General features: G+C 37.0%; 1 protein-coding gene across 1 annotated transcript in view; it reads left to right on the forward strand.

Moving 5' to 3' along the window:
* Window positions 1-23,065, forward strand: part of POLN (DNA polymerase nu) — a 321,659-nt gene that overhangs the window by 260,975 nt on the left and 37,619 nt on the right. Inside the window, exons 19-20 of the mRNA XM_036765083.1 lie at window positions 2,707-2,817; window positions 7,817-7,895. Of these exons, the coding sequence (XP_036620978.1) occupies window positions 2,707-2,817; window positions 7,817-7,895 (190 nt within the window). The remainder of the gene's footprint in view (window positions 1-2,706; window positions 2,818-7,816; window positions 7,896-23,065) is intronic.

Here is a 23,065-nt window from a genome sequence, read left to right on the forward strand (position 1 = left end):
TCTGTAACCATTTTCTCACTTTTGTCTCAACCCCTTAAATTTTGTTGCTCTAAAGAAACCCAGATACCAACCCAGGCTGGCATTTTTGTTTGTTATCTCTCATTTGGATCTTGATTCAGAATCATCAATGGATACCTCCAGTGATGAGGAACAGCTACATCATAGGTTGGATAGCTTTTATTGTTAGAAATGTTTTTCCTTACCTTGACCTGTAATCTGGTCCTCTATGACTCTCAATCCCCCAGTGCTCCTAGCTCTATTTTGTAAAGGTAAACAGGGCATCTCTTTGCCCAATGGATGAGTCATTTCTATAGAATCGCTTTCAGATCACCATCCAGCCTCTTCTTGAATATCTCCACTGATGGAAACATAATTGCCTACCAATGTAAGGAATTCCATTTTAAGATAGCTTTGAATGTGAGGATCTTCTTATTTATACTGCCCCAAAAATGTCTCTTTGAAATTTACGCCTATGGGAAAGTAGTTATAGTATAATGGAAAGAGCTTTGGATTTGACAGTCAGAAGACTGAGATTTGAATACAAGTCATTTTACCTCTATAGTCTTTGTTTTCCTCATCTATAAAATAAGGAGGCTAGACTACATAGATGCCTTTAAGATGACTTCCAGGTCCACAGCAGTGGTGCTCTGAACAAATAGGCAGTTAGACTATTCTCCACAAGGGAGAAGACTTGAAGGAATCACAGGCAAGCAGGACAGCTTTGAATGTTACATACTGAAAACTCTACATGATTGAGATTCACAGTTTCATGTATAGGCCCCTTCTTCTATTCTGTAGTATATATGGAAATGCTCATTTTGTTTGGTGCTTGTCAGATTCAGAATTTTTAAAAAGTTTTTAGAGCAAGAAAGGCAGCACATGATAATAGAAAGGATGCTGGATTAGGAGCCCAGGTTTGAGTCCCTGCTCTGCCACTTATGCCCTGAGTGACCTTTAGTAAGTCACAAACCTCTCCGGGCCTTATTTTCCTCATCTTTAAAAGTAAGGTTTGGAATAGATGGTCTCCCTTCTAGCTGTAAAGTCAATGGTCATAAGTATAGAAATTACACAAATCATAGGGGAAATAAATTTTCAGATTTGGAGTTGCTAATATCACTCATCGTAAAGAACAGTTCAGTGTTATAAAATTGGTTTCCTGAGGAAATGCAACAGTAATCGTTTCTCAGGAAACGTTTTTGATTTTTGAAGAGTATTTCCAACATCTTCCTGTGATTGTTTATAATTGGCTTCTATGCATCCCTGGGGCATGCTGTTACTGGTTACTTTTTTTTGCAGAATGAGGAAAAATTTTCTATCTGTAGGTCAGGAAAATGGGGTAGGGGCCAGATCAAAATTCCAATTAACTAAGGGATCATTCTTGTTGCCTCAGGCAGTCTTCTTATTGTTTGCCTTGTTCTTTTTCCAAAGACCTCCAAGTCAATGAAAAGACAGCAATTTATGCAACTAGTTTACAAAAGTCCTGTGAGGCAAAAAATGCATGAAGGCTAGACCAAAGAGGTCCCAATCCTGTGGTAGAGGATAAGACATATAATATAAACAAGTGTGATAGAGCCAGTGAGGTCAAAACGATTTTTATAACAATACTAAGATGTTATTTCTAATGTTGATAGATATCACCTACACAAATAAAAGCTCTTTGGAGTGTCCTCAATAATTTTTAAGAGTGTAAAAGGGGTCCTGAGACCAAAAAGTTTGAGAATTGATTCTTTAAAAAAAAAATCACCTTGGCAGTAAGTGGAGGATGGATTGGATTGGGAAGAGACTTAAAACTGAGTGACAAGCCAGAAGGTTACTGCAGTGATTGAGGTGTGAGGTGATGCAGGTGTGAATTGGTGGGGACATATCTGAGGGATGTTGTGAAGGGAGAAATGACAAGCATTAGGAATGGGTTGGATATGTGGGGTGAGTGTAAATGGGGAGTTAAAGATGCCACCAAGATTGCTGGGAGCGTGGTTGTACCCTCAAAAGTAATAGGGAAGTTCAGCAGAGAGGAGAGTTTCAGGGGAAAGATGAGTTCTGTTTTGATCATGTGGAGTTTGAGATGCTTACAGGACAGTCAGTTTGAGATATCCAGAAGGCATTTGGTGATGCATGACTGAAGAAGTTCAGGTCAGAGACTAGGACTAGATGTATAAATCTGGAAATCATCTGCATAGAGATGATAATTGAGCCCATGGGAGCTTATGAACATTCAGAACAAGATAACCAGGATGGCAGAGGGCCTTGATATCAAGATTGTGCCATATGAGGAATGGTTAAAAAACAGAATATTTTGCCTAAAGAAGGGAAGATGTAAGGGGGACATGATAGATGTCTGCAAGTATTTGAAGGGCTAACATGTAAATGAGGGTTATACTTGTTCTACAGACATACTAAGAGCAGTGGATAGGAACTGCAAAGAGTCAAATGTAGATGTGATGTAAGAACAGATTTCCTAACAATTAAAAAAAAGACTAATGAAGTGGGAGGGGAAGAGAGAAGTTCATCTCTTCCACTCTTCAGACCTTACTTTCCTCACCTGTAAAATGAAGAGGTTGACTAAATGATCGTTAAGGTCCCTTCTGGCCCCACACCCTATTGTGTAGTGTACAAGCACACTAATGTGTCTGTACTTCATGTACTTACTCTACTTCCAATTTACCTATCCTATTCATTGTGCCTGTTTTCTCTTTCATAAAACCAAAGGATATGTGGTTTCCATCATGGGACGCAGAAGACCCCTGCCAAATATTAATGCAAAGGATTACAGACTGAGGACTCAGGCAGAAAGACAGGCAGTAAACTTTGTGGTCCAAGGTAAAACAATAACCGCTCTTTCCTCATCCTTGAATTTGCCAATAAAACAAAGAGAAATGAATTTTTCTGTGGATGTGAGTTTGCTAATATAGTCTTTTTCTCTAATAGTGCTTTCCAGTGTATCTGTGACTTCTTTTAAAGGCTTGTTTCGATTACTTTGTCAAAAAGTTTTAGAATGTGACTTTTTAATGTCTTACAAAAGTACTCAGGCCAGTAGAAGTTAACTGCAGCAGTCAACGAGAGTTGAGTAATTTTCAGCTACTCTAGCAAATAGTGATTCCATCTCATGATTATCAAACTAGTACTGATTACTTATCACTAACACTTGGGCAGCTTGGTGGACTAATCTCTATAGCCTGAGATCATGACACTTAGGAGCAATAGCATAAGTGCCACATCACTGAGAGTCAGTAGCATCTAACAGGTGGAAGGAAAGTCAGTTAACTGTGGAATATTTCTAGGGCAGCCACAAAGGATGATGGCCAACTAACTATAATTTTTTTTTCTTTTTTTTTTTGGAGGGGGGAAGGCAGGGCAATTGGGATTAAGTGACTTGTCCAAGGTCACACAGCTAATAAGTGTGTCAGATGTCTGAGACCGGATTTGAACTCAGGTCCTCCTGACTCCAGGGCCAGTGCTCTACTCGATGTGCCATCTAGCTGCCCCTAACTACAATTCTTGAGTACTCTTGATGAAACATGTTGCCAAACTCCTGACAGAGAGGTAATGGACTCAGAGGGCAGACTGAGACATATTTTTTAGACATGGCCAACATTAAAATTTATTTCGCTTTATTATATGTGTTTGTAACAGGAGCTTTATTTTTTTTGCTTACTTAATAGGGGATGAGAGAAGGAAGTGGGAGAAAGAGAAGGCTGATCTTTGTTGAAAATGAAGTAAAATTTTAATTTTAAAAAATAAGCATCATGAGTCAGTAATTCCCACCAGCAACAGAATGGCCCAATAGCAATAAAGCCCTATAGAACAATTAAACATTAAGATGAGACCAAACACAGAAATGGTACGTGCAGGCACTTGAACACCTGGAATGTACAGTCCTCATGATACAAAATGGGACAAGACACAAGAACATTTCAAAGCAATGAAACAAAGATGTCTCATAGCCCTCCACAGTCAACGCCAGGTTGTCTGGGCCTCTAAAATGGGAATAGTTGGCGTGACTGTTATGATATGCTATATACTTTTTAGATTGCAAACTGGTCTTCTTACTTGATGAGATGAAAGGCCATGCAGAATTCCTCCTCTCCATTGACATATTAGGAAAGATGAAGACTTTCAAGGATAGAAAAAAAAATAATTTAAGAAAACTAGAAATAAAAGTGTTATGAGGAAAAGGGAATTGGGTCATGAGTCTGGTTGGTAAAAGTTACAAAGGGGAGAGAGGAAGAAGAAGAACTTGGGAGCTATTCAACAGGAATGAAAGAATTCCCACAATGGGCTGCAGACTTCTTGAGGAAGAGGCAGCTTCCTATGTTCCATAGAACAACAAGGGACAGCCACAAATGCCAGCAGTTATTGTCCAAAGGAGACATAGACTGTGTTGATGTTTAGTGACAAAGGGACATGTGGCTGATTAGGTGATGGGTCATCTTCCTGGAAAGGATGTATCCAGGACATGACAGAGAACCTGTCAAGACTTACCAAATCTATGAAATGCCACCCATTATAATTAATTAGGGGACAATTGCTACCACCAGAAGAAAGCATTTCCAGGCAGTAAGAAGCCCTGGGCAAAGAGCCATAGGACTTGGTTGCACAAGTTATGCTTACATGAATCTTCCAAGTAAAGGTTATAACTTTTGAAGAGAAATGATAACTCCCTTTTATGTAACACCTTAATATTTACAAAATGCTTTTCCTAAAACATCCCTGTGAGGAAAGTAATACACATATTTGTTCTTATCTCCATTTTATAGCTAAGGAGGCTAAGGCTTTGAGAGGTTCTGTGATATACTCATTGTCCCACAGTATCAATGGGAAGATTCAAACCCAGGCTTCCTGACTTCAAGGTCAGGGTTCTTTTCACTATGTCACACTGCCACTCAATGAGCAAGATAAGAAGTCAACTCTGTGAATGATATTTTACAAAGTAGCTGAAGACCCAGAATAGTTTGTAAAACAATGTGGTATAGTGGCAAGAACACGGTGGGTTTAGGAGTCGAGAGCCCTGGGTCTTCTACTTGCTACCTATGTGACTTTGGACAAGCTGTTCCCTCTCTCTAAACCTCAATTCTGTCCCATGGAGCTCCCCAGACTGACATGCGACCACCACCACCCCTTCCCCAGTGCTGTGAGGAAAGCACTTTGTAAAATGCTACCTTGTATGATCTGTTCTGGTGATGACAGTGGTCTTTAAATACCTAAAAGCCATCATGTGCAAAAGAGAGAATCATCACAAGTATCTCGTGTAATCCCAGAGGCATTAACAGAAGGCATGAGTGTCAGTGGCAGTGGCAGGGAGAGAGATTTCAACTTAATAAAAGGAAAAAAGTCCCAATAACAGAAGCTGCCCAGAGTAGAATGCTTGGAAGTCCTCCATCACTAAAGGTCTTCTTGTACCTGTGCAGTGGTCATTTGTCAATAATACTAGAGCGAGTATTCCTAGCCAGTTATAGGTTGTACTTCCAGCTCTGTGAGTCTGTGATTCTCTGAGGAGTAGAATGGGGAGGGAGCAGGTTTCTCCTTCACTAGAAGGTTTCTAGCAGAGGTTGGATAACTCCTCATCAGGGCTAAGTCCTGTTAAGTTATGGACTCTAGACTCTGAGGTCCCTTCCAGCTCTGAGATTCTGTAATATCTTGAAAGGGACAATGTTCATTTGGATAGATAAGTCTTGGTGTAAAAAAAAGTCATATTACTTTATAGACACTCCTCCTGTGATTGATTTAATGGAATGTAGTTATTAAATACTTACTATGTGACAGACACTGAGATACAAATACGAAAGCAAGATAGCCCTTCTCCTCGAGAAGCTTACATTCTAATATGGGGAGATATTTCATAGGGCAGTGGTGATAAGGGAAGGGGGTTTGAGGCTGGGAAGTCATAGGGATGGTAAGTAGAAGAAACCATCAGGAAATTGACTGTTACATTATTTCTGGAAGTAAGGTAATATTGATTTGATGGCATATAATAAAACCAACTTATCTGGAGCCCAATTTCCTCCTCTGCCTGTGAGGTTAAGAAGGAAAATGAGTTACTAGAAAGTGGAGGTGATATGATATTGTGGAACAGAGTATTTCAAGGATGGCCCCACGCACTAGACCTTGAGCACTTAACTCCTCTGGGCCCAAGTTCTTCTCCTACGATTTAAAAGGGATTAAATCAAAATATCTTTAAGATGACTTCCAGTTCTAAATCCTAATGGTATTAGTGTATGTTAAACTGAATAGCTAGCTAGGTACCACTTTGCTTAAGCCACCAGGGCTGGCAACTTCCGCGAGTCTCGGTCTTACCTGCCATCAAGGTTTGCTCACAGTTCATTGCTCTGAAGTGCCTGACTTCTCAATGGGTTTCCCAATTCTCACATTCATTTGCTTATCACCTCCACCCCAGCTATTCCAGGGACAACTTTGTTTCGGGCAATAGTCCAGGATTTTCCCAAAAGGGAAGAGAAAGTAAAAGAGGTGCCCAGTCGACATCATCTGAATCAGGTACCAGACTGGTCATTTTATTCCCCCACAGAAAGCAGCGACAAGCACAAGAGAATCATGCCATCGTTGAACAGTTTAAACAGGATTCAGAAACTCATCTTAAAGCCAAGTTACAATCTAAGCTTATTAAGACATAATATCACTTGGCAGTTCTGTTAACTAACTGCTTCATGTTTCACCTCTTACTGAGCACCATACCATCCAAATCCAAGTGTGAGCCATGAACTTTTCTGGTGACCCCACACTCTCCAATGCTTACTCTGCCTTTGGCACTCGCGCATTCCTGCTGCTGTTGTAACATCAGTTTGCCACTCTTGTGGGCACTGAAGCTGCTGCCTCACTGGCTATGCAGAACCTCATGACCTTCTGAAATTCATAGGGTCATCTGGATTTGGTGCTGCTCAATCGCTTCATTGGAAAAGGAAGCATAAGAGAAGAAAGGCAGCCCCACCACAGGTACAGGCTTGCCTAGATTTCCCCACCTGACTCTCCTGAATGCAGCTTAAGATAGTCCTCAGGCTTTGAAACGAGAGAGAAAGAGAAAGACCTGAGAGGCAAATTGCCCCTCTGAGCAATATAGTATTCTCACAGAGTTATGGCTAAGCAACCACTGGGAGAGACTCAAACCAATGATGAGTAGCCAGATGCAAGCAGAATACACTTGCACATGTCTGGATTTCCACCTCAGCATCAGGACCGGTGACTTAGACCACTCCCAAAAGGGGAAGAGGGGGAAGGGAACCCAGTACGTGTGATATAAATAAAAATAACACTATTGCATCAGTAAACAATAGACCTGTGGCCCAAGATAGCATGCACCAGCCAGTGTGTACCTCCCACTAGAATTAAAGTATCAGGAAAAGTTTCAGCAAGGATGCCCAGGATAATAAAGGTTTGTCACTGTCATAAAGAGAGAGACACTATCCTCTTCTCAGCTGACCTAAAGCAGCTATTACTAAGAAAAATAGGCCCGCAGCACTGTACAGAAAGCAGCACCAAGCAGATTGTCTATGAGAATCTGATGAGGAAAGGGATATGGGTGAGGGAAGGTACGTGCAAAGGCTATGTTCATAGTCTAGGAAAGATGCGTAGGTGGGAGTGGAGAATGCACTCTAACTTAATGGAACACTGTATCAGCTGGAAAGAAAGAACTATAGACTACAAGAGTCCAGGGATAAATGGCCTGGACTACTCTGGGAGTCATGTTGGACTCAGCCGTAAGGGTGAGGGTGAGGAAGGAGCTAGAAGAAACTGATGGTCAGGGAGGTGTACTTCTTTCCCTCACTCATTAAAAAAAAAACAAACCAGGATGCTTTTCCTTTTTTAGGCTCCGCTGCTGACCTCTGCAAAATGGCCATGATCAAGATATTTGCTTCAATAGCCTCATCTCCAAAGCTGACAGCCAGGTTAGTGAATGACCCAAACATTTATTTAGCTCTTTCTGATAAGGAAGCAAGCTCCTGAGGCATCTTTGCTTTAACTCCTTAACCAAAGTAAAACAGGGGTAAGAATATTGAACTTGGAGTCACAGGAACTGGGTCTGAATCCCAGCTCTGCCACTCAATGTCTGTGTGACCTTGGACAAGTCCCTTAAGCTCTCTGGACATTACATGTAAAATGAAAAGATTGTACTGGCTGAGCTCTAAGGTCTCTCCGGTGCTAGAGCTATGATCCTATGATCCCGTGACCTCTCTTAGCCTCAATGTACTCATGTGTAACATAGGGATGATAAGACTTGTAGTATTTGCCTTGGAGACAAATTGTGATCTAGTTTGATCATGAACAAAAAGCCCTTTGCATTCATTCATTAAATATGCAAAATACTCTGCTTTGTAAACTTTGAAGAAGCACTGCATAAATCTCAGCCATTCTGTCATTGTTTTAACTTCCCAAATATTGTTTTAGCCCTTTCTTTAACTGGATTTTTTGTGACTGACTGTATGAATGTATAATCTGTAATCTGTGTGATAGAAGTGCAAACTAAATAACTTTTCTCCCCAGGTGATGAGGCCCTTAGCTATTTGGTCATGGGACAACTTTTACCATAAACTTGACAAATATCAATGCTGCACTTATGTATATTTTTTTAATTGTATATAAAATTTAACATTATGGTGAAAGGTGATGAATTGGAGATACGGAATAAGACATACATTTTCAGAAATGATCAGTACATGAATATCTTTCATGAGCACGCTTTTTTATTAGAAGGGAAGACTTTTATGGGGGAGGGAAATTGGAGGGAGTAGGAGGGTAATGATAGTAATACTAAATAAGAAAGAAAGAAAATAAATTTTTTAAAATGTTATCATTACTAGGGTAGTTTGAAAGAACATACACAGATAGAAATTTTGGGGTTGAGTTGAGTATTGTGGGATGATTCTAAAAAATAAAATTGGTTAGGGAAAGGTAAAATGGAGCAATTATCTCATATAAACAAGGTGTGAATGAAAGAACTGTTACAGTGGAGGGCAGGAGGGGGTATAGGGCTGGTAGTGCTAGAACTTTATTCTCATCAGAACTGGATTAGAGAGAGAATAGCATGTACATCTAGAAGAGTATAAAAGTTTTCTTAACTTACAAAGAAATAGGAGGGCAAGAGGATAGGATCAGGAAGAGATTCTTAAATGGGCATGCAGATTAAGAAAGAAGAGTGCAAGGGAATAAAATAAGGGGGGGACTCTTAGAAGGGTGTGTGGATCAAGAAATAAGAGGTTTAGGGAGTAATTTTTAGAAGGAGTGTGAATTAGGGAGACAGTGGTCAGGAATAAATTAAATATTGAAGGAAAGATAGGGTAAAAAGAGAGGGAGAGAGAAAGATAAACAGTCAGGAAAATAGAGAAAAATACACAATTAGTCATTATAACTTTGACTGTGAATGGGATGAATTCACCCATAAAATGGAAAAAGATAGCAGAATGGATTAAAAACCAGAATCCAAAAATATGTTGTTTATGAAAAACACATCTAAAAATGAGAGATGCACATAAAGTAAAAATAAAGGACTGGAGAAAAATTTATTATGCTTCAGTTGATGCCAAAAAAAAAAACCCAACAAAACCCAGGGGTAACCATCACGATCTCAGACAAAGTTAAAGCTAAAATACATTTAATTAAAAGAGATAAACAGGAAAACTATATTATGATACCATAAATAATGAAGTAATATCAATACTAAACCTATATGCACTAAATGCTGTAGCATCCAAATTTTAAGGAAAAGCTTAATGAATTAAAGATTGAAATAGATAGCAAAACTATGATAATGGGGTTCTTCAACCTTTCCCTCAGCGAACTAGATAAATCTAGCCAAAAAATGAATAAGAAAGAAGTCAATGAGATGAATAGAATCTTAGATAAGCTAGATCTGATAGACATCTGGAGGGAACTGAATAGGAATAGAAAGGAATATACCTTTTTCTAAGTAGTACATGGTAACTTTACAAAAGTGACTGTATATTAGGGCATGAAAACTTCATAGTTAAATTCAGAAAAGCAGAAATATTAAATGCCTCTTTTTCAGATCATAATGCAATAAAAATTATATTTAATAGAAGACCATGGAAACACAGATTAAAAATTAATTGGAAACTAAATAACCTAATCTTAAAGAATTGGGGGGGGGGAGTGTAAAGAACAAGTCATAGAAACAATAAATAATTTTATTAAAGAGAATGATAATGATGAGACAACATGTGAAAATCTATGGGATGCAGCAAAAGCAGTAATCAGAGTAAAATTTATATCTCTAAATGCTTACATCAATAAAATACAGAAAGAATAGTCAATGAATTGAGTATGCAATTTAAAAAACTAGAAGAAGAACAAATTGAAAATTCCCAATTAAACACCAAATTGGAGATCCTAAAAATTAAAGGTAAGATTAATAAAATTGAATGTAAAAAAACCATTGAATTAATAAATAAAACTAGAAGTTGGTTTTATGAAAACACCAATAAAAATAGATTGGTGAATATGATTTAAAAAGAGGGAAGAAAACCAAGTGACTAGTATCAATAATGCAACTAATGAAGATGAAAGCGAAGCAATTATTAAGAGTTATTTTGCCCAATTATATGCCAATAAATTTAACAATTTAAGTGAAATGGAAAAATACTTACAAAAATATAGATTGCCTAGATTAACAGAAGAGGAAATAGAATATCTAAATAAACCTGTTTTAGAAAAAGAAATTGTACAGGCCACAAATAAGAAAGCTAAGGAAAAAAAATCAGGACCAGATGTATTTATAGGTGAGTTCTACCAAACATTTAGATTATTAAATATTAAATAAGTTATTTGGAATGATAGATAAAGGAGTCCTACTAAACTCCTTTATGAAATAAATATGGTGCTGATACCTAAACCAGGAAATGCAAAAACAGAAGAAAATTATAGACTAATTTCACCAATGAATATGGATGCAAAAATCCTAAATAAAATACTAGCTAGGAGACTAAGTGACCAAGTCACAAGACTATTGTGACCAAGTAGGATTTATACCAGGAATGCAGGTATGGTTTAACATAAAGAAAACTATTAACATATTTGATTATATCAATAACAAAAGTAATAAAAATCATATGATTATATTAATAGATGGAGAAAAACCTTTTGAAAAAATACAACACTCGTTCCTATTTAAAAAAAACACACTTGAAAGCATAGGTATAAATGGATTTTTCCTTAAAAATAATAAGAAGCATCTACCTAAAACCATCAGCAAGCATTATTTGTAATGGACATAAACTAGAAGCCTTTCCAGTAAAATCAGGAGTGAAACAAAGATGCCCATTATAACTAATACTATTCATTATTGTATTTTAGAAATGCTAGCAATAGCAAGAGAAGAAAAAGAAATTGAAGGGATCCGAATAGAGCAATGAAGTAACAAAACTATCTCTTTTTGCAGATGATAGAATGATATACTTGGAAAATCTGAGAGATTCAACTAAAAAGCTAGTAGAAACAATTAATAATTTCAGCAAAGCAGCAGGATATAAAATAAACCCACATGAATCATCAGCATTTCTGTATGTTACCAACAAGACCCTGCCAGAAACAATAGTAAGAGATAACCCATTTAAAATAACTATATACAGCATAAAGTACCTAGATTATATCTGCCCAGAAAAACCCAGAAACTACATAAACATAATTATAAAACACTTTTTATATAAATAAAGTCAGATCTAAATAATTGGAGGAATATTAATTGTTTATGGGTAGGCAGAGCCAGGATAATAAAAATGGAAATTCTACCTAAACTAATCTACTTATTCAATGACCTCCTAGTTAAATTACCAAAAAAATTATCTTATTGAGCTAGAAAAAGTAATAACAAAATTCATTTGGCAGAATAAGCAGTGCCAGATCTTAAACTGTATTATAAGGCAGTAATTATCAAAACTATCTGCTACTGCCTACGAAATTAGAAAGGTGGATCAGTGGAACAGAGTAGACATACAATACACAGTAGTAAATTGTTACAGTAGTCTTGTATTTGATAAATATAAAGATTTAAGCTTGTGGGATAGGAATTCACCATTTGGCAAAGAAAAGTTATTGGGGAAACTAGAAAGCAATCTAGCAAAAATTGGGTATAGACCAATATCTTAAAACCATTTACTGAGATAAGATCAAAATGAATACATGACCTACATATAAACGGAGACATAAGTAAATTAGAAGAAAATGGAACATATTACCTATTAGACTTAGGAACAGGAGAAAAATTTATGAATAAACCAGAGATAGAAGGCATTATGAGATATAAAATGGATAATTTTGTTTACATTAAATTTAAAAGGTTTTATACAAATAAAACCAATATAGCTAAGATTAGAAGGAAAGCAGAAAATTGGGGAAAAAAATTGTAGACAGTGTCTTGGATAAAGGTCTCATATCTCAAATGTGTAGAGAACACTGTCAAATTTGTAAGAATATGAATCATTCCCCAATTGATAAATGGTCAAAGGATGTGAAGAGGCAGTTTTTGAGTAAAGAAATCAAAGCTCTATACAGTCATATAAAAAGCCCTAAATTGTTATTGATTAGATAAATTCAAATTAATACAATTTTGAGATATCTCACGCCTATCAGATTGGCTAAAATGATAGAAGGGGAAAATGACAAATATGGGAGAAGGTGTGGAAAAGTTGAGACGCTAATGCCCTATTGGTAGAGTTGTAAACTGATCCTACCGTCTTGGAGATCAATCTAGAATTATACCCAAAGAGTTATAAAACTGCATATACCCTTTGACCCCGCAATACCACTATTAGGTCTGTTTCCCAAGGTGATCCAGGGGAAAAAGAAAAGAACATATGTGTCCTAAAATATTTATAGTAGCTCTCTTTGTGGTGGCAAAGAATGGGAAACTGAGTGGATACCCATCAACTGGGGAACGGCTAAACAAGTTGTGGTATGTGGTTTTGATGGAATATTACTCTTCTGTAAGAAATGATGACCAGGTTGATTTTAGAAAAACATGGAAGGACTTGCATGAAATAATGAGAGTGAAATGAACAGAGCCAAGAGAACACTGTATACAGTGACAGCAATATTGTTAGAGGAATAACTGAACGACTAAGCTATTTTGAGTGTTATAAATACTCAAATCAATTATAAAGGACTTATAAAGGAAGAGGCTATCTACCTCCAGAGAAAGAACTGATAAATAGAAGTATGCATAGTAGGGTTTTACATGTGTGTATACATATGTATATATATATATATATATATATATATGTGTGTGTGTGTGTGTGTGTGTGTGTATGCATGCATTTATATGTGTGTGTGTATTTAGATATATAGATATATAAATCTGTGTCAAATGATGGCTTCTCTAGTGTGGGTTGGGAGGGAGACAGTCCAAAATTTAAATGTAACAAAAAAATAATTAAATTTTTAGAAAAGTAAGTATTTTACAATCATGTGATCCTAACAACAGCCCTGAGAGGTGGGTGCTATTATTTCATTTTCCCCGTTACAGATCAGGAAACTGTGGTAAACAGACATGAAGTCATACAGCTAATAAATTTCTGAGACCTGAATTTTTGACTCAAATTTTCTTCATGCATGTATTTCCTAAAATTTTTTTCATGCCTTAGTGCCAAATAACGATTTGTTTTGCATTAGGTTCTGATCTACCACAATCATCCTAATAAGAATGTTATAAAACTGAATGTGGTGCTGAACTATATGTATTTTTTGATATGTTGTTTAGTCATTTCCATATATATAGTTAGCACTAAATGGGGGAATTATTGAAAGTTATACTGAGTCAGTGACCCAGGTTCTGTTGAGGGAGGCTCTTTTGGGGAAGGCATCACCTAGTCTGTAGTTTTTGTATTACCTGTATTCAGCATGTTTGTTTGTAGTTTGTCCTTCATTCTCAAAGAGGACTCTGACATCAGGAGGGTGTACCCTCACCTGTTAAACATCATATCCCTGCTGCCTTGGAGAGGAGCTGAGATGTAATGTTGTTCAGTCATTTCAGTTGTATCTGACTCTGTGACCCCATTTGGGTTTCTAGGCAAAGATACTGGAGTAGTTTGCCATTTCCTTTTCCAGCTCATTTTACAGATGAGGAAACTGAGGCAAACAGTGTTAAGTGACTTGCCCAGGGTCACACAGCTAGTAAGTGTCTGAGGCTGGATTTGAACTCAGGTCTCCCTGTCTCCAGGTTGGGTACTCTATCCACTGTGCCACCTCACTGCCCCTGAGATGCAATGACCCATCCCCATTTGCTGACATGAACCTATCTAAATTGTCTTTTATCTCATTACAAAAGTTAGCAATAAAAGCTGGCTCCATCTTGGATCCCTTGTTGATTTCTAGTGATCAGCCCATCAACATGTTGCTAACTTGACGGATTTTAATAAACTCCTTTTAATTCTCTTTTTCCTGAGTTTTGCCTTGTTCATCTGGGCAAAAGCCCAACCAAAGAATTTTCCTTTTAACACCTCCTAGTTACTAGCTACTACTTTCTGAGCCTCAGTTTCTCTATCTGTAAAATGAGAGCATTAGATAAGATGCTCTTTAAGTTATCTTATGGCAGAGGTGTCAAGTGCAAATCAGATTAAAATAACTGGGAAATGGTTAACAAAAATAAAAATACAGTACAATTTAATTTAACAATAATCATACAATCATTAATAATAATCATTAACCATTCAGTGATAATGTTCAATTAGTTTACGGTTTTCAATAGGCAGCCTTCAGGAATTCATTTCTATTTGAGTTTGACACCACTGTCTTACAGATCTGAATCCCATGGTGTTCTAAGCATGCCTGCAACCTAAGTTATTAACTTGAATGGTGCACAAGGCCATGGTGAAAAGCACATCTAACAGCACTCTGTGGTGATAGACCAAAGATATAATTTGACCCATCATTACATGCCAAATGCAAAGGAACACCAACACCAGATGTACAAGCTGCAAGAGAAATTGGTGATCTTGTAGTCATGGGATCGTAGGACCATCGATTTGGAACTGGAAGGGACCTTCAAGGCCTTCTATTTGAATCTACTCATTTTACAGATGAGAAAACTAAGGCCCAAAGAGGGACAGTGACTTGTCCAGCTAACAAACCACAAGCTGAATGGAGATTGAACCTTGGCCTTTGGATTACAGGATCAGGATGCTTTCTCTGCCTCCCAAATCTCTGCTCCAGCTTCCCAAACTGGCACCACCATGAAACTCCCTGGATGCTTAGCTGGGCTTCTTATGACCTAGTTGCAATGAGTAATGTTTCTGGAATAAAGCTGAAATGAAATCTTAGCAAGTTGTGCTGGAGGCTTAGACTTTCCTTAAGCTGAAAATCTCAGCCCTGAAGCTGGTGAGGTGCTGAGGATCACTTTCACTTTAACAGATAAGATTCACTGGGAACCTTAGACTTACTGGAAATTTCATTCTACATTCAGATGATTCTAATTGCATGACTGGAAATTTTCCATCCATGAAGACAAGTCTCTAATTAGTGTCGACTTTGCTGGGGCACTTTTAGACAAATCCTCAGCCTATGGCTTAAATCTTCTCATGACTTGCTTTGTCTGGAAGTACCCGATAGCTGAGTCTTGACCTATAAGACTAATGATAAATGGGCTAATCTCTCTGTGAGGGAGCTGGCTGAGGTCTGACCATTGGAGCCTAGTGTCTATAGCTGGAAGGGACCCCAGAAATCATTGAGCCCGACCTCTTATTTTCCAGAGGAGGTAACAGAGGCCTAAAAGAGGGGAAGGCACTTGCTTACCCAGCCTTTTATAGGGAGAGAAGCAGAGTCAGAACTCAAAGCATGGTTCTGTAACTCCAAGCCCAGGGCTCTTTCCACTGCACTGCCCACATCCATTAAGGACCCGAGATGTGGAATGGGATTAAACAGTACTAAGTGTGAGCTCTTGGAAATCCACAAAAACCCTGAGATGAGGAGATGGCAGATGTCCAAATGTTTCATTTTCCTTTGTAGAGAGGGGAAAATGCCTGAAAATTATATAGTCAAACTTTCTAATTTAATCTCCTGCTTGAACAGAGATAGAAGAGTAATATTTTAACCACCAGAGAATAACAGAGCCAACATCACAATTTGTGAGGTTAGGCTCTGGTGATGTCCCCTGCCCCTGTTTCTTAGTTAATATAGACTGCAATGATGAAAGAAACTCACTAAATGAATGTTTTTCAATTCATAGATGTGTTTATATACATTTGAGCTTCTTTTCCAAATAGTTATTATTGAACATTTTTAGATATTTTAGAGTTTCCTAGTGTCTCATAGGATTTAAAGCTGCAAGGGACCTTAGAGATAATCTCATCTCTCATTTTACAAATGAGAAAACTGAGGCTCAGAGAGTTTAAGCAACAAAAGACTTGCCCAGGGTCACACAGAGTAAGTTGTAGAGCTGGGATCCAAGCCCAGGTCCTCTGGTTTCAAACCCAGCGCTCTTGCTGCTGGAAGGAGCCTTAGAGTCAGATGATTTCCAACAACTACCATCTGCATTAAATGCCCTTCTATCATTGTGAATGATTGAGACTCAGTTATACCTTAAGTGAAAAATAAAATCTCTTTTTCTAATCAGTCATCACTGAAAAAATAGAGTATAAAAGAAATCTTTTTTTTAAACCCAGGGAATAGAATTTTCCTTTCCTCATAAAAAACAAATGATTTCACTCATTAAAGATGAGAATGAAAATCAACTTGATAAAATCTTCATAAAACTAAAAATACAACAGTTTTTACTTCCCTGTGAGAACTACCTGTGCTTGAATTCAGCAGCTGCTGTACCTCTGTACTTGGCTGTGTGCCATAATGGAAAGAGCAACTGGTCTGAGTCCGAGGTCCTGTCTTTGAATCCCACCAGGTTCTGCTACTTAGTACCTATGTCCTGGAATCCTAGATCTAAGAACTAGAAAGAGCTGTAAGATCCATCTAGTGCAGCCCCTCATTGATAGGTGAAGTGACCTGGCCAAAGCCACGTGGCTAACAAATGTCAGGACTGAGATTTGAACCAAGGTTTGCTAACTCCAAACCCAACATCCTTTCCATCCTTATGCTGTATAATAAGTTGCTTAACTTCTCTCTAGGCCTCAGTTGCTCCATTTACAAAATAAAATGGTTGGACTAGATAACTTCTGAGATCCCTTCTAGCTCTAAGTGTTATGACCCGTGATGTCTGGGAAAAAACAATGGCTTATATGTAAAACAGATTGTAGTCTGATGTCCAGTAGCTGTGCAGCTTGGCTTTTCCTATTACATAGGCCTGAAGGAGTTCACATGCAATTTGGGAAATTTCTACAGCATTCTGCATTGTCCAGAACTTCCAGGAGAAAAGGCAAAACAGGTCCCTGCTTGCCAAGAGGATGCAGGCACTCGAAAGTGCTAAGAATCTTGCAAATTGATCTGTTCTAGGCATCTTTATCACTCCTAGCCACGTGATCATCTTAGCTGGAAGCCTTCCATTGTGAACCGAAGACCTCTGCGGGGAAACAAGGCAGCCACAACAGAGACAACACACAGCAGCTGCGGTGCTAGGGAAATGTCTGGAACCATAACAGGAAAATCTATGATTTAGATATGCCTAAGATGTTCATAGAAGTGGAAACAGACCTCAGGGGTCACCTAGTCCAACTCATACCAGCAAAGCAATTTCTCTACTCCATCTCCAGCCTGTGGTCATCTCCTGTTGCCACTTGTTCCATCGCTGAAAAGCTGAGATCGTTAGGAAGGTTTTCCCTTACATCAAGCTAAAATCTGCCTCTTTGTAACTTCTATGTATTTCTCCTAGTTCTGTCCTCTGGTACCAAACAAAAAATCCCTCTTCCTTTTGACAGCTCTTTAAATGCTCAAAGAGAATCATCATGTTGCCACAAAGTCTTGTCTTCTTCAAGCTGAACAATCCAATTCCGATATGCATCACACACAGGAAATAATTAAATAAAATAGCATCTTCAGAATGAAATGAGAAAAACCAGGAGAACATTATACGCAGTAACAGCAATAGTGTACAATGATCGACTATGAATGTCTTAGCTATTCTGATCAATACAATGATCTAAGACAATTCCAAAGGACTTATGGTGAAAAATGCTATCCACCTCCAGAGAAAGAACTGATGGAGTGTGAGTGCAGGTTGAAGCATAATTTTTTTTTCATTTTGTTTATTTTAATTACTTTTTTGCAGCATGGCTAATATGGAAATATTTTACATAATTTCACATGTATAATTGATATTGCATATCTAGCTTTCTCACTGAATGAGGGAGGAAAGAAAGGGAGAGAATTGGAGCTCAAAATTTTACAAATGAATGTTAAAAATAAATCATAAATTTTAAATGGAGAAGGGAGAAAATGGCATCTTTTTTTGAAATTAATTTATTTTTAGTTTTAGTTTACAACATTCAGTTCCTCAAGTTTTTGAGTTTCAAATTTTCTCCCCCTCCTTTTCCTCCCCTTCCCCATCCAAGAAGGTATGCAATCTGATATAGGTTCTACATATGCCTTCACACTAAACATATTTTCACAATAGTCAAATTGTAAAGAACTATAACCAATGGGATGAACCACGAAAAAGAAGAAATAAAACAGAAACAAAAGAGAGAGAGAGAGAGAGAGAGAGAGAGAGAGAGAGAGAGAGAGAGAGCAGCTAGTTTGCTTCAATCTGCATTCAGACTCCATAATTCTTTCTCTAGATGTGAATTGTTTTTTCCATCATGAGTCTTTTGGAGTTGTCTTAGAACCTTGCATTGCTGAGAAGAGCCAAGTCTATCAAAGTTAGTCATCAGAGATAATGTGTCTATAATCGTGTACAATGTTCTCGTGGTTCTGCTCCCCTCACTCAACATCAGATCATATAAGTCTTTCTAGGTTATTATGAAGTCTGTCAGCTCCTCATTTCTTATAGCACAATAGTATTCCATTGCATTCATATACCACAACTTGTTTAGCCATTCCCCAATTGATGGGCATCCCCTTGATTTCCAATTCTTTGCCACCACAAAAAGAGCTGCTATAAATATTTTTGAATATACGGGTCCTTTCCCCATTTGTTCTTTGGGATACAGCCCTAGATGTGGTGTTGCTGGGTCAAAGGGTATGCACATTTTTATAGCCCTTTGGGCAAAGTTCCAAATTGCTCTCTAGAATGGTTGGATCAATTCACAACTCTACCAACAATGCATTAGTGTTCCAATTTTCCCACATCCTCTCCAGCAGAAAATAGCATCTTTCAAAATGAGTTATCTCTCACAAATATTTAATTGTGATAAGGAAACCTTATAGATGGGGTGAAAACCATCCTGCAAAATTTTCTACCAAATTCCCTATAGTCATGGTTGACATATTCATTTAAATCCTGGTCAACTCCTATTACAACAGAAAGAGTAATAGCCTGAAGATTTACATAACCCAAGTCCCAGTTCGTCTATTCTGTGAGCCATCTCAATTGCCCAGTAGCCCCCCATATGTAAATCACTAGATACAAGATTAGTACAGCATAGATGGAAGATTGCCTTAGAGAGGAAGGCGTTAATAGCTAGAGGGACCACAAAAGTCCAGGTGCCGAAAGGCAAAAGCTGAGGCTTAAAGGAAGCCAAGGATTCTGAGAGGCATAGGTAAGGGGGAGTGCACTCCTGGCATGAGGGGCAGCCGATACAAAAGCAAGGGGGAGAGAGCATTGTGTGGTCCAGTTTAGATGGATCTTCAAATGCATGGATCTTCTAATGTATAGGAAGACTGACTGGATAGAAAGAGGCTTGGTTGTGAAGAACTTTAAAAGTCAAAACAGAGGACTTTATATTTTATCCTAGAGGTTATAGGGAGCCACTGGACTTTATTGAGTGGGGAGGGTGGGAAAGGATTGACATGATCAAACCAATGCTTTAGGAAACTCACTTTGACAATCATATGGAGGATGGATTAGAAGGTTGATGAATTGTGTGAACAAGAAGTGATAATTTGCCTGAATTAGGGGGTTGTGTAAGTAGAATGAGGGAGATGAATTCGAGAAATGTTGTGGAAGTAAAATTGACAAGACTTGGAAAGTGATTGGGACATGTGAGGTGAGAGTATGTAAATTAATTTAGGTAATATTGTCATTTTTGTAAAGCGTGTTTTGTAATTGTGTTCATATATTTTGTGTGTGTTTTGGCAGGTAAACTCTCAAGTATTTTATACTATCTGAAGTTATTTTAAATAGAATTTCTCTTTCAATATCCTCCTGCTGGATTTTGTTGGTAACATACAGAAATGTTGATGATTTGAGTGGATTTATTTTATATCCTGCAGTCTTGCTGAAATTGTTAATTGTTTCAATTAATTTTTAGTTGCCTCTGTATGGTACTCTAAGTAAAACATGATATCATCTACAAAAGTGATGATTTTGATTCCTCCTTGGCTATGCTGATTTCTTCAATTTCTTTTTTTTTTTCGTCTTATTGCTATAGCTAACATTTCTAGCACTATATTGAATAGTAAAATCCTCACTTTACCCTTGGCTTTAATGAAAAAGCCTCTAACTTATCCTGGCTCTTGTTTTTAGATAGACACCAATTGTCATTTTAAGGAAAGCTCTGTTTATTCCTATGATGTAAAAAATCTTTTTCTGCATCTATTTATATATTATGATTTTTCTTGCTTTGTCATTAATGTGGTCAGTTTTGCTTGTTGTGTTCCTAATATTAAATAAACTCTGAATATTTTGTGTAAATCCAACCTGGTCATAATATATAATCTTTGTGATATGTGGCTATGATCTCCTTGGTAATATTTTGTTTTAAATTTTTACATCAATATTCATTAAGAATGTTGGTCTATAGTTTTCTTTCTCTGTTTTGATTTACCCTGATTTAGCTAAGACTATTATTTATGTCACAGGAGGAATTTGGTAGGACTCCTTCTTTTCCCATCTTTTCAAACAGATTATATAGTATTAGAATTAATATTTTTAAGTGTTTGATAGAATTCACCTTTAAATCCATCTGGCCATGGGGGTTTTTTCTTTGGAAATTCATTTTTGGCTTCTTCAATTTCTTCTTTCTAAGATGAGGTTATTTAAGAACTCTGTTTCCTGTTTTCTCACTCTGGGGAATTTGTGTTTTTATAAATATTCATCCATTTTATTTAGCTTGTCAGTTTTGTTGGCATATAATCGAAAGAAATAGCTCCCAGTAATTTCTTTTATTTCATCTTCATTAGTTGTAAATTTATCTTGTTTATTTTTGACACTGGCAATTTGGTTTTCTTTTCTTTTTTTAAAATCACATTAGCTAATGGCTTCTCTGTGTAATTGAGTTGGGCTTTTTTTTTTTCAAAAAGCAGTTTCTAGTTTTATTTTTAATTGACCAGTTTTTAAATTTAATTTGGTTCATCCATCCCTTGATTTTCAGGATTTCTATTTTTGATGATAATTTTTTTAAATTTGTTGATTTTTCTAGGGTTTTTTGTTACATGCCCAATTTGTTAATCTGCTGTTTCTCTCTTTTATTGATAAAAGTGTTTGGAGTTATAAATATTCCCCCTCATTACTACTTTGACTTCATCTCATAAACTTTCCTATGTTGGCTCATTATTGTCATTATCTTTAATAAAATTATTATTTCTATGATATGTTCTTTGACTCACTCATTCTTTAAGATTAAGTAATTTCATTTCAAATTATTTTTTAATCTTTGTTTCAAAGGCCCTTTATTGGATATAATTTTATTATATTATAGCCAGTAAAAGAGACATTTAGTATTTTTTATTTTCTGTACTTGTATGTGAGGTTTATATGCCCTACTACACAGTCAATTTTTATTACAGTGCTATGCACAGCAAAGAAATAGTTATACTCCTTTCTGTTCCCATTCAGTATTCTACAGAAGTCTAAAATTCTATTAACTTCCTTGATTTCTTTTTTGTTTATATTTTGGTTAGATTTATCTAGGTCTGAGAGAATTAATATCCCCCCCTATTATAGTTCTGCTGTTTGTTTTTCCACTAAAACTCATTTAAATTTGAAGAATTTAGATGCTATACTATTTGGTACATATATGTTTAGTACTTATTTTAATTCATTGTCTATGGTATCTTTCAGCAAAATGTAGGTTCCCTGTTTTTCTGTTTTAATTAGGTCTATTTTTGCTTTTGCTTCTGCTTTGTCTAAGATTGTGATTGCTACCTTTTCACTTCAGTTGAAGCATAATAGATTCTGTTCTGGTCAACTCCTATTACAACAGAAAGCATAATAGCCTGAAGATTTACATACCCCAAATCCCAGTTCATCTATTCTGTGGGCTACCTCCACTTTCCAGTTGCCCCCACATGTAAATCACTTGATATGAGATCAGTACAGTGTAGATGGAAGATTACCTTAGAGAGGAATTCTATATGTATTGCTGTTCCAAGTGTGTTTCTTGTAAACAACATATTGTTGAATTCTGGTTTCCAAACCATTCTGGTATCCTCTCCCATTTTATGGGTAAACTTCAGCACATTCACATTCAGAGTTATGATTGCTAACTGTGTATTTCCCTCCATTCTTTTATGCTTTTCTTTTTGTTTTCCACCTTTCTTTAAGAGTTTGTTTTGCTTCTGACTAATCCCTTCTTTAGTGTACCTTCCTTCTTATTCTGCCCCTCCTTTCTTTATCCACCTTCTCTCCTGATTTCCTGTTGGATAAAATATATTTCTGTACTCAACTGTATCTGTATGTATATGTATATTCTTCCCTCCTTTGATGAGTTCAGATAAGACTATTGCCTGCTCCTCCAGGCCAATCCTATTTCTTTATTGTATAGACTTCTACTTGCACATCCTGTTTATGTGAGATAATTTTCCCCATTATTCCTATCCTTTCATCTCTTTCCCAGTGTATTCCTCTTTTACTTTCTTCCCATTCTTATTTTAAAATCATCAAAACATTACAGAATCGCTCCCTATCTAATTAGACTCCTTCTATGATTTCTGCTGATGACAGAGTTCTAAGGGATTACTGGTATCATCTCCCCATATTAGAGTGTAATTGTTTAACCTTGTTTAGTTCCTTGAGATCACTAGCTCATGTTTACCTTTTTATGCTTCTCTTGACTCCTATATTTGT

This window comes from Trichosurus vulpecula, chromosome 6, assembly GCF_011100635.1.
Source record: "Trichosurus vulpecula isolate mTriVul1 chromosome 6, mTriVul1.pri, whole genome shotgun sequence".
NCBI lineage: Eukaryota > Metazoa > Chordata > Mammalia > Diprotodontia > Phalangeridae > Trichosurus > Trichosurus vulpecula.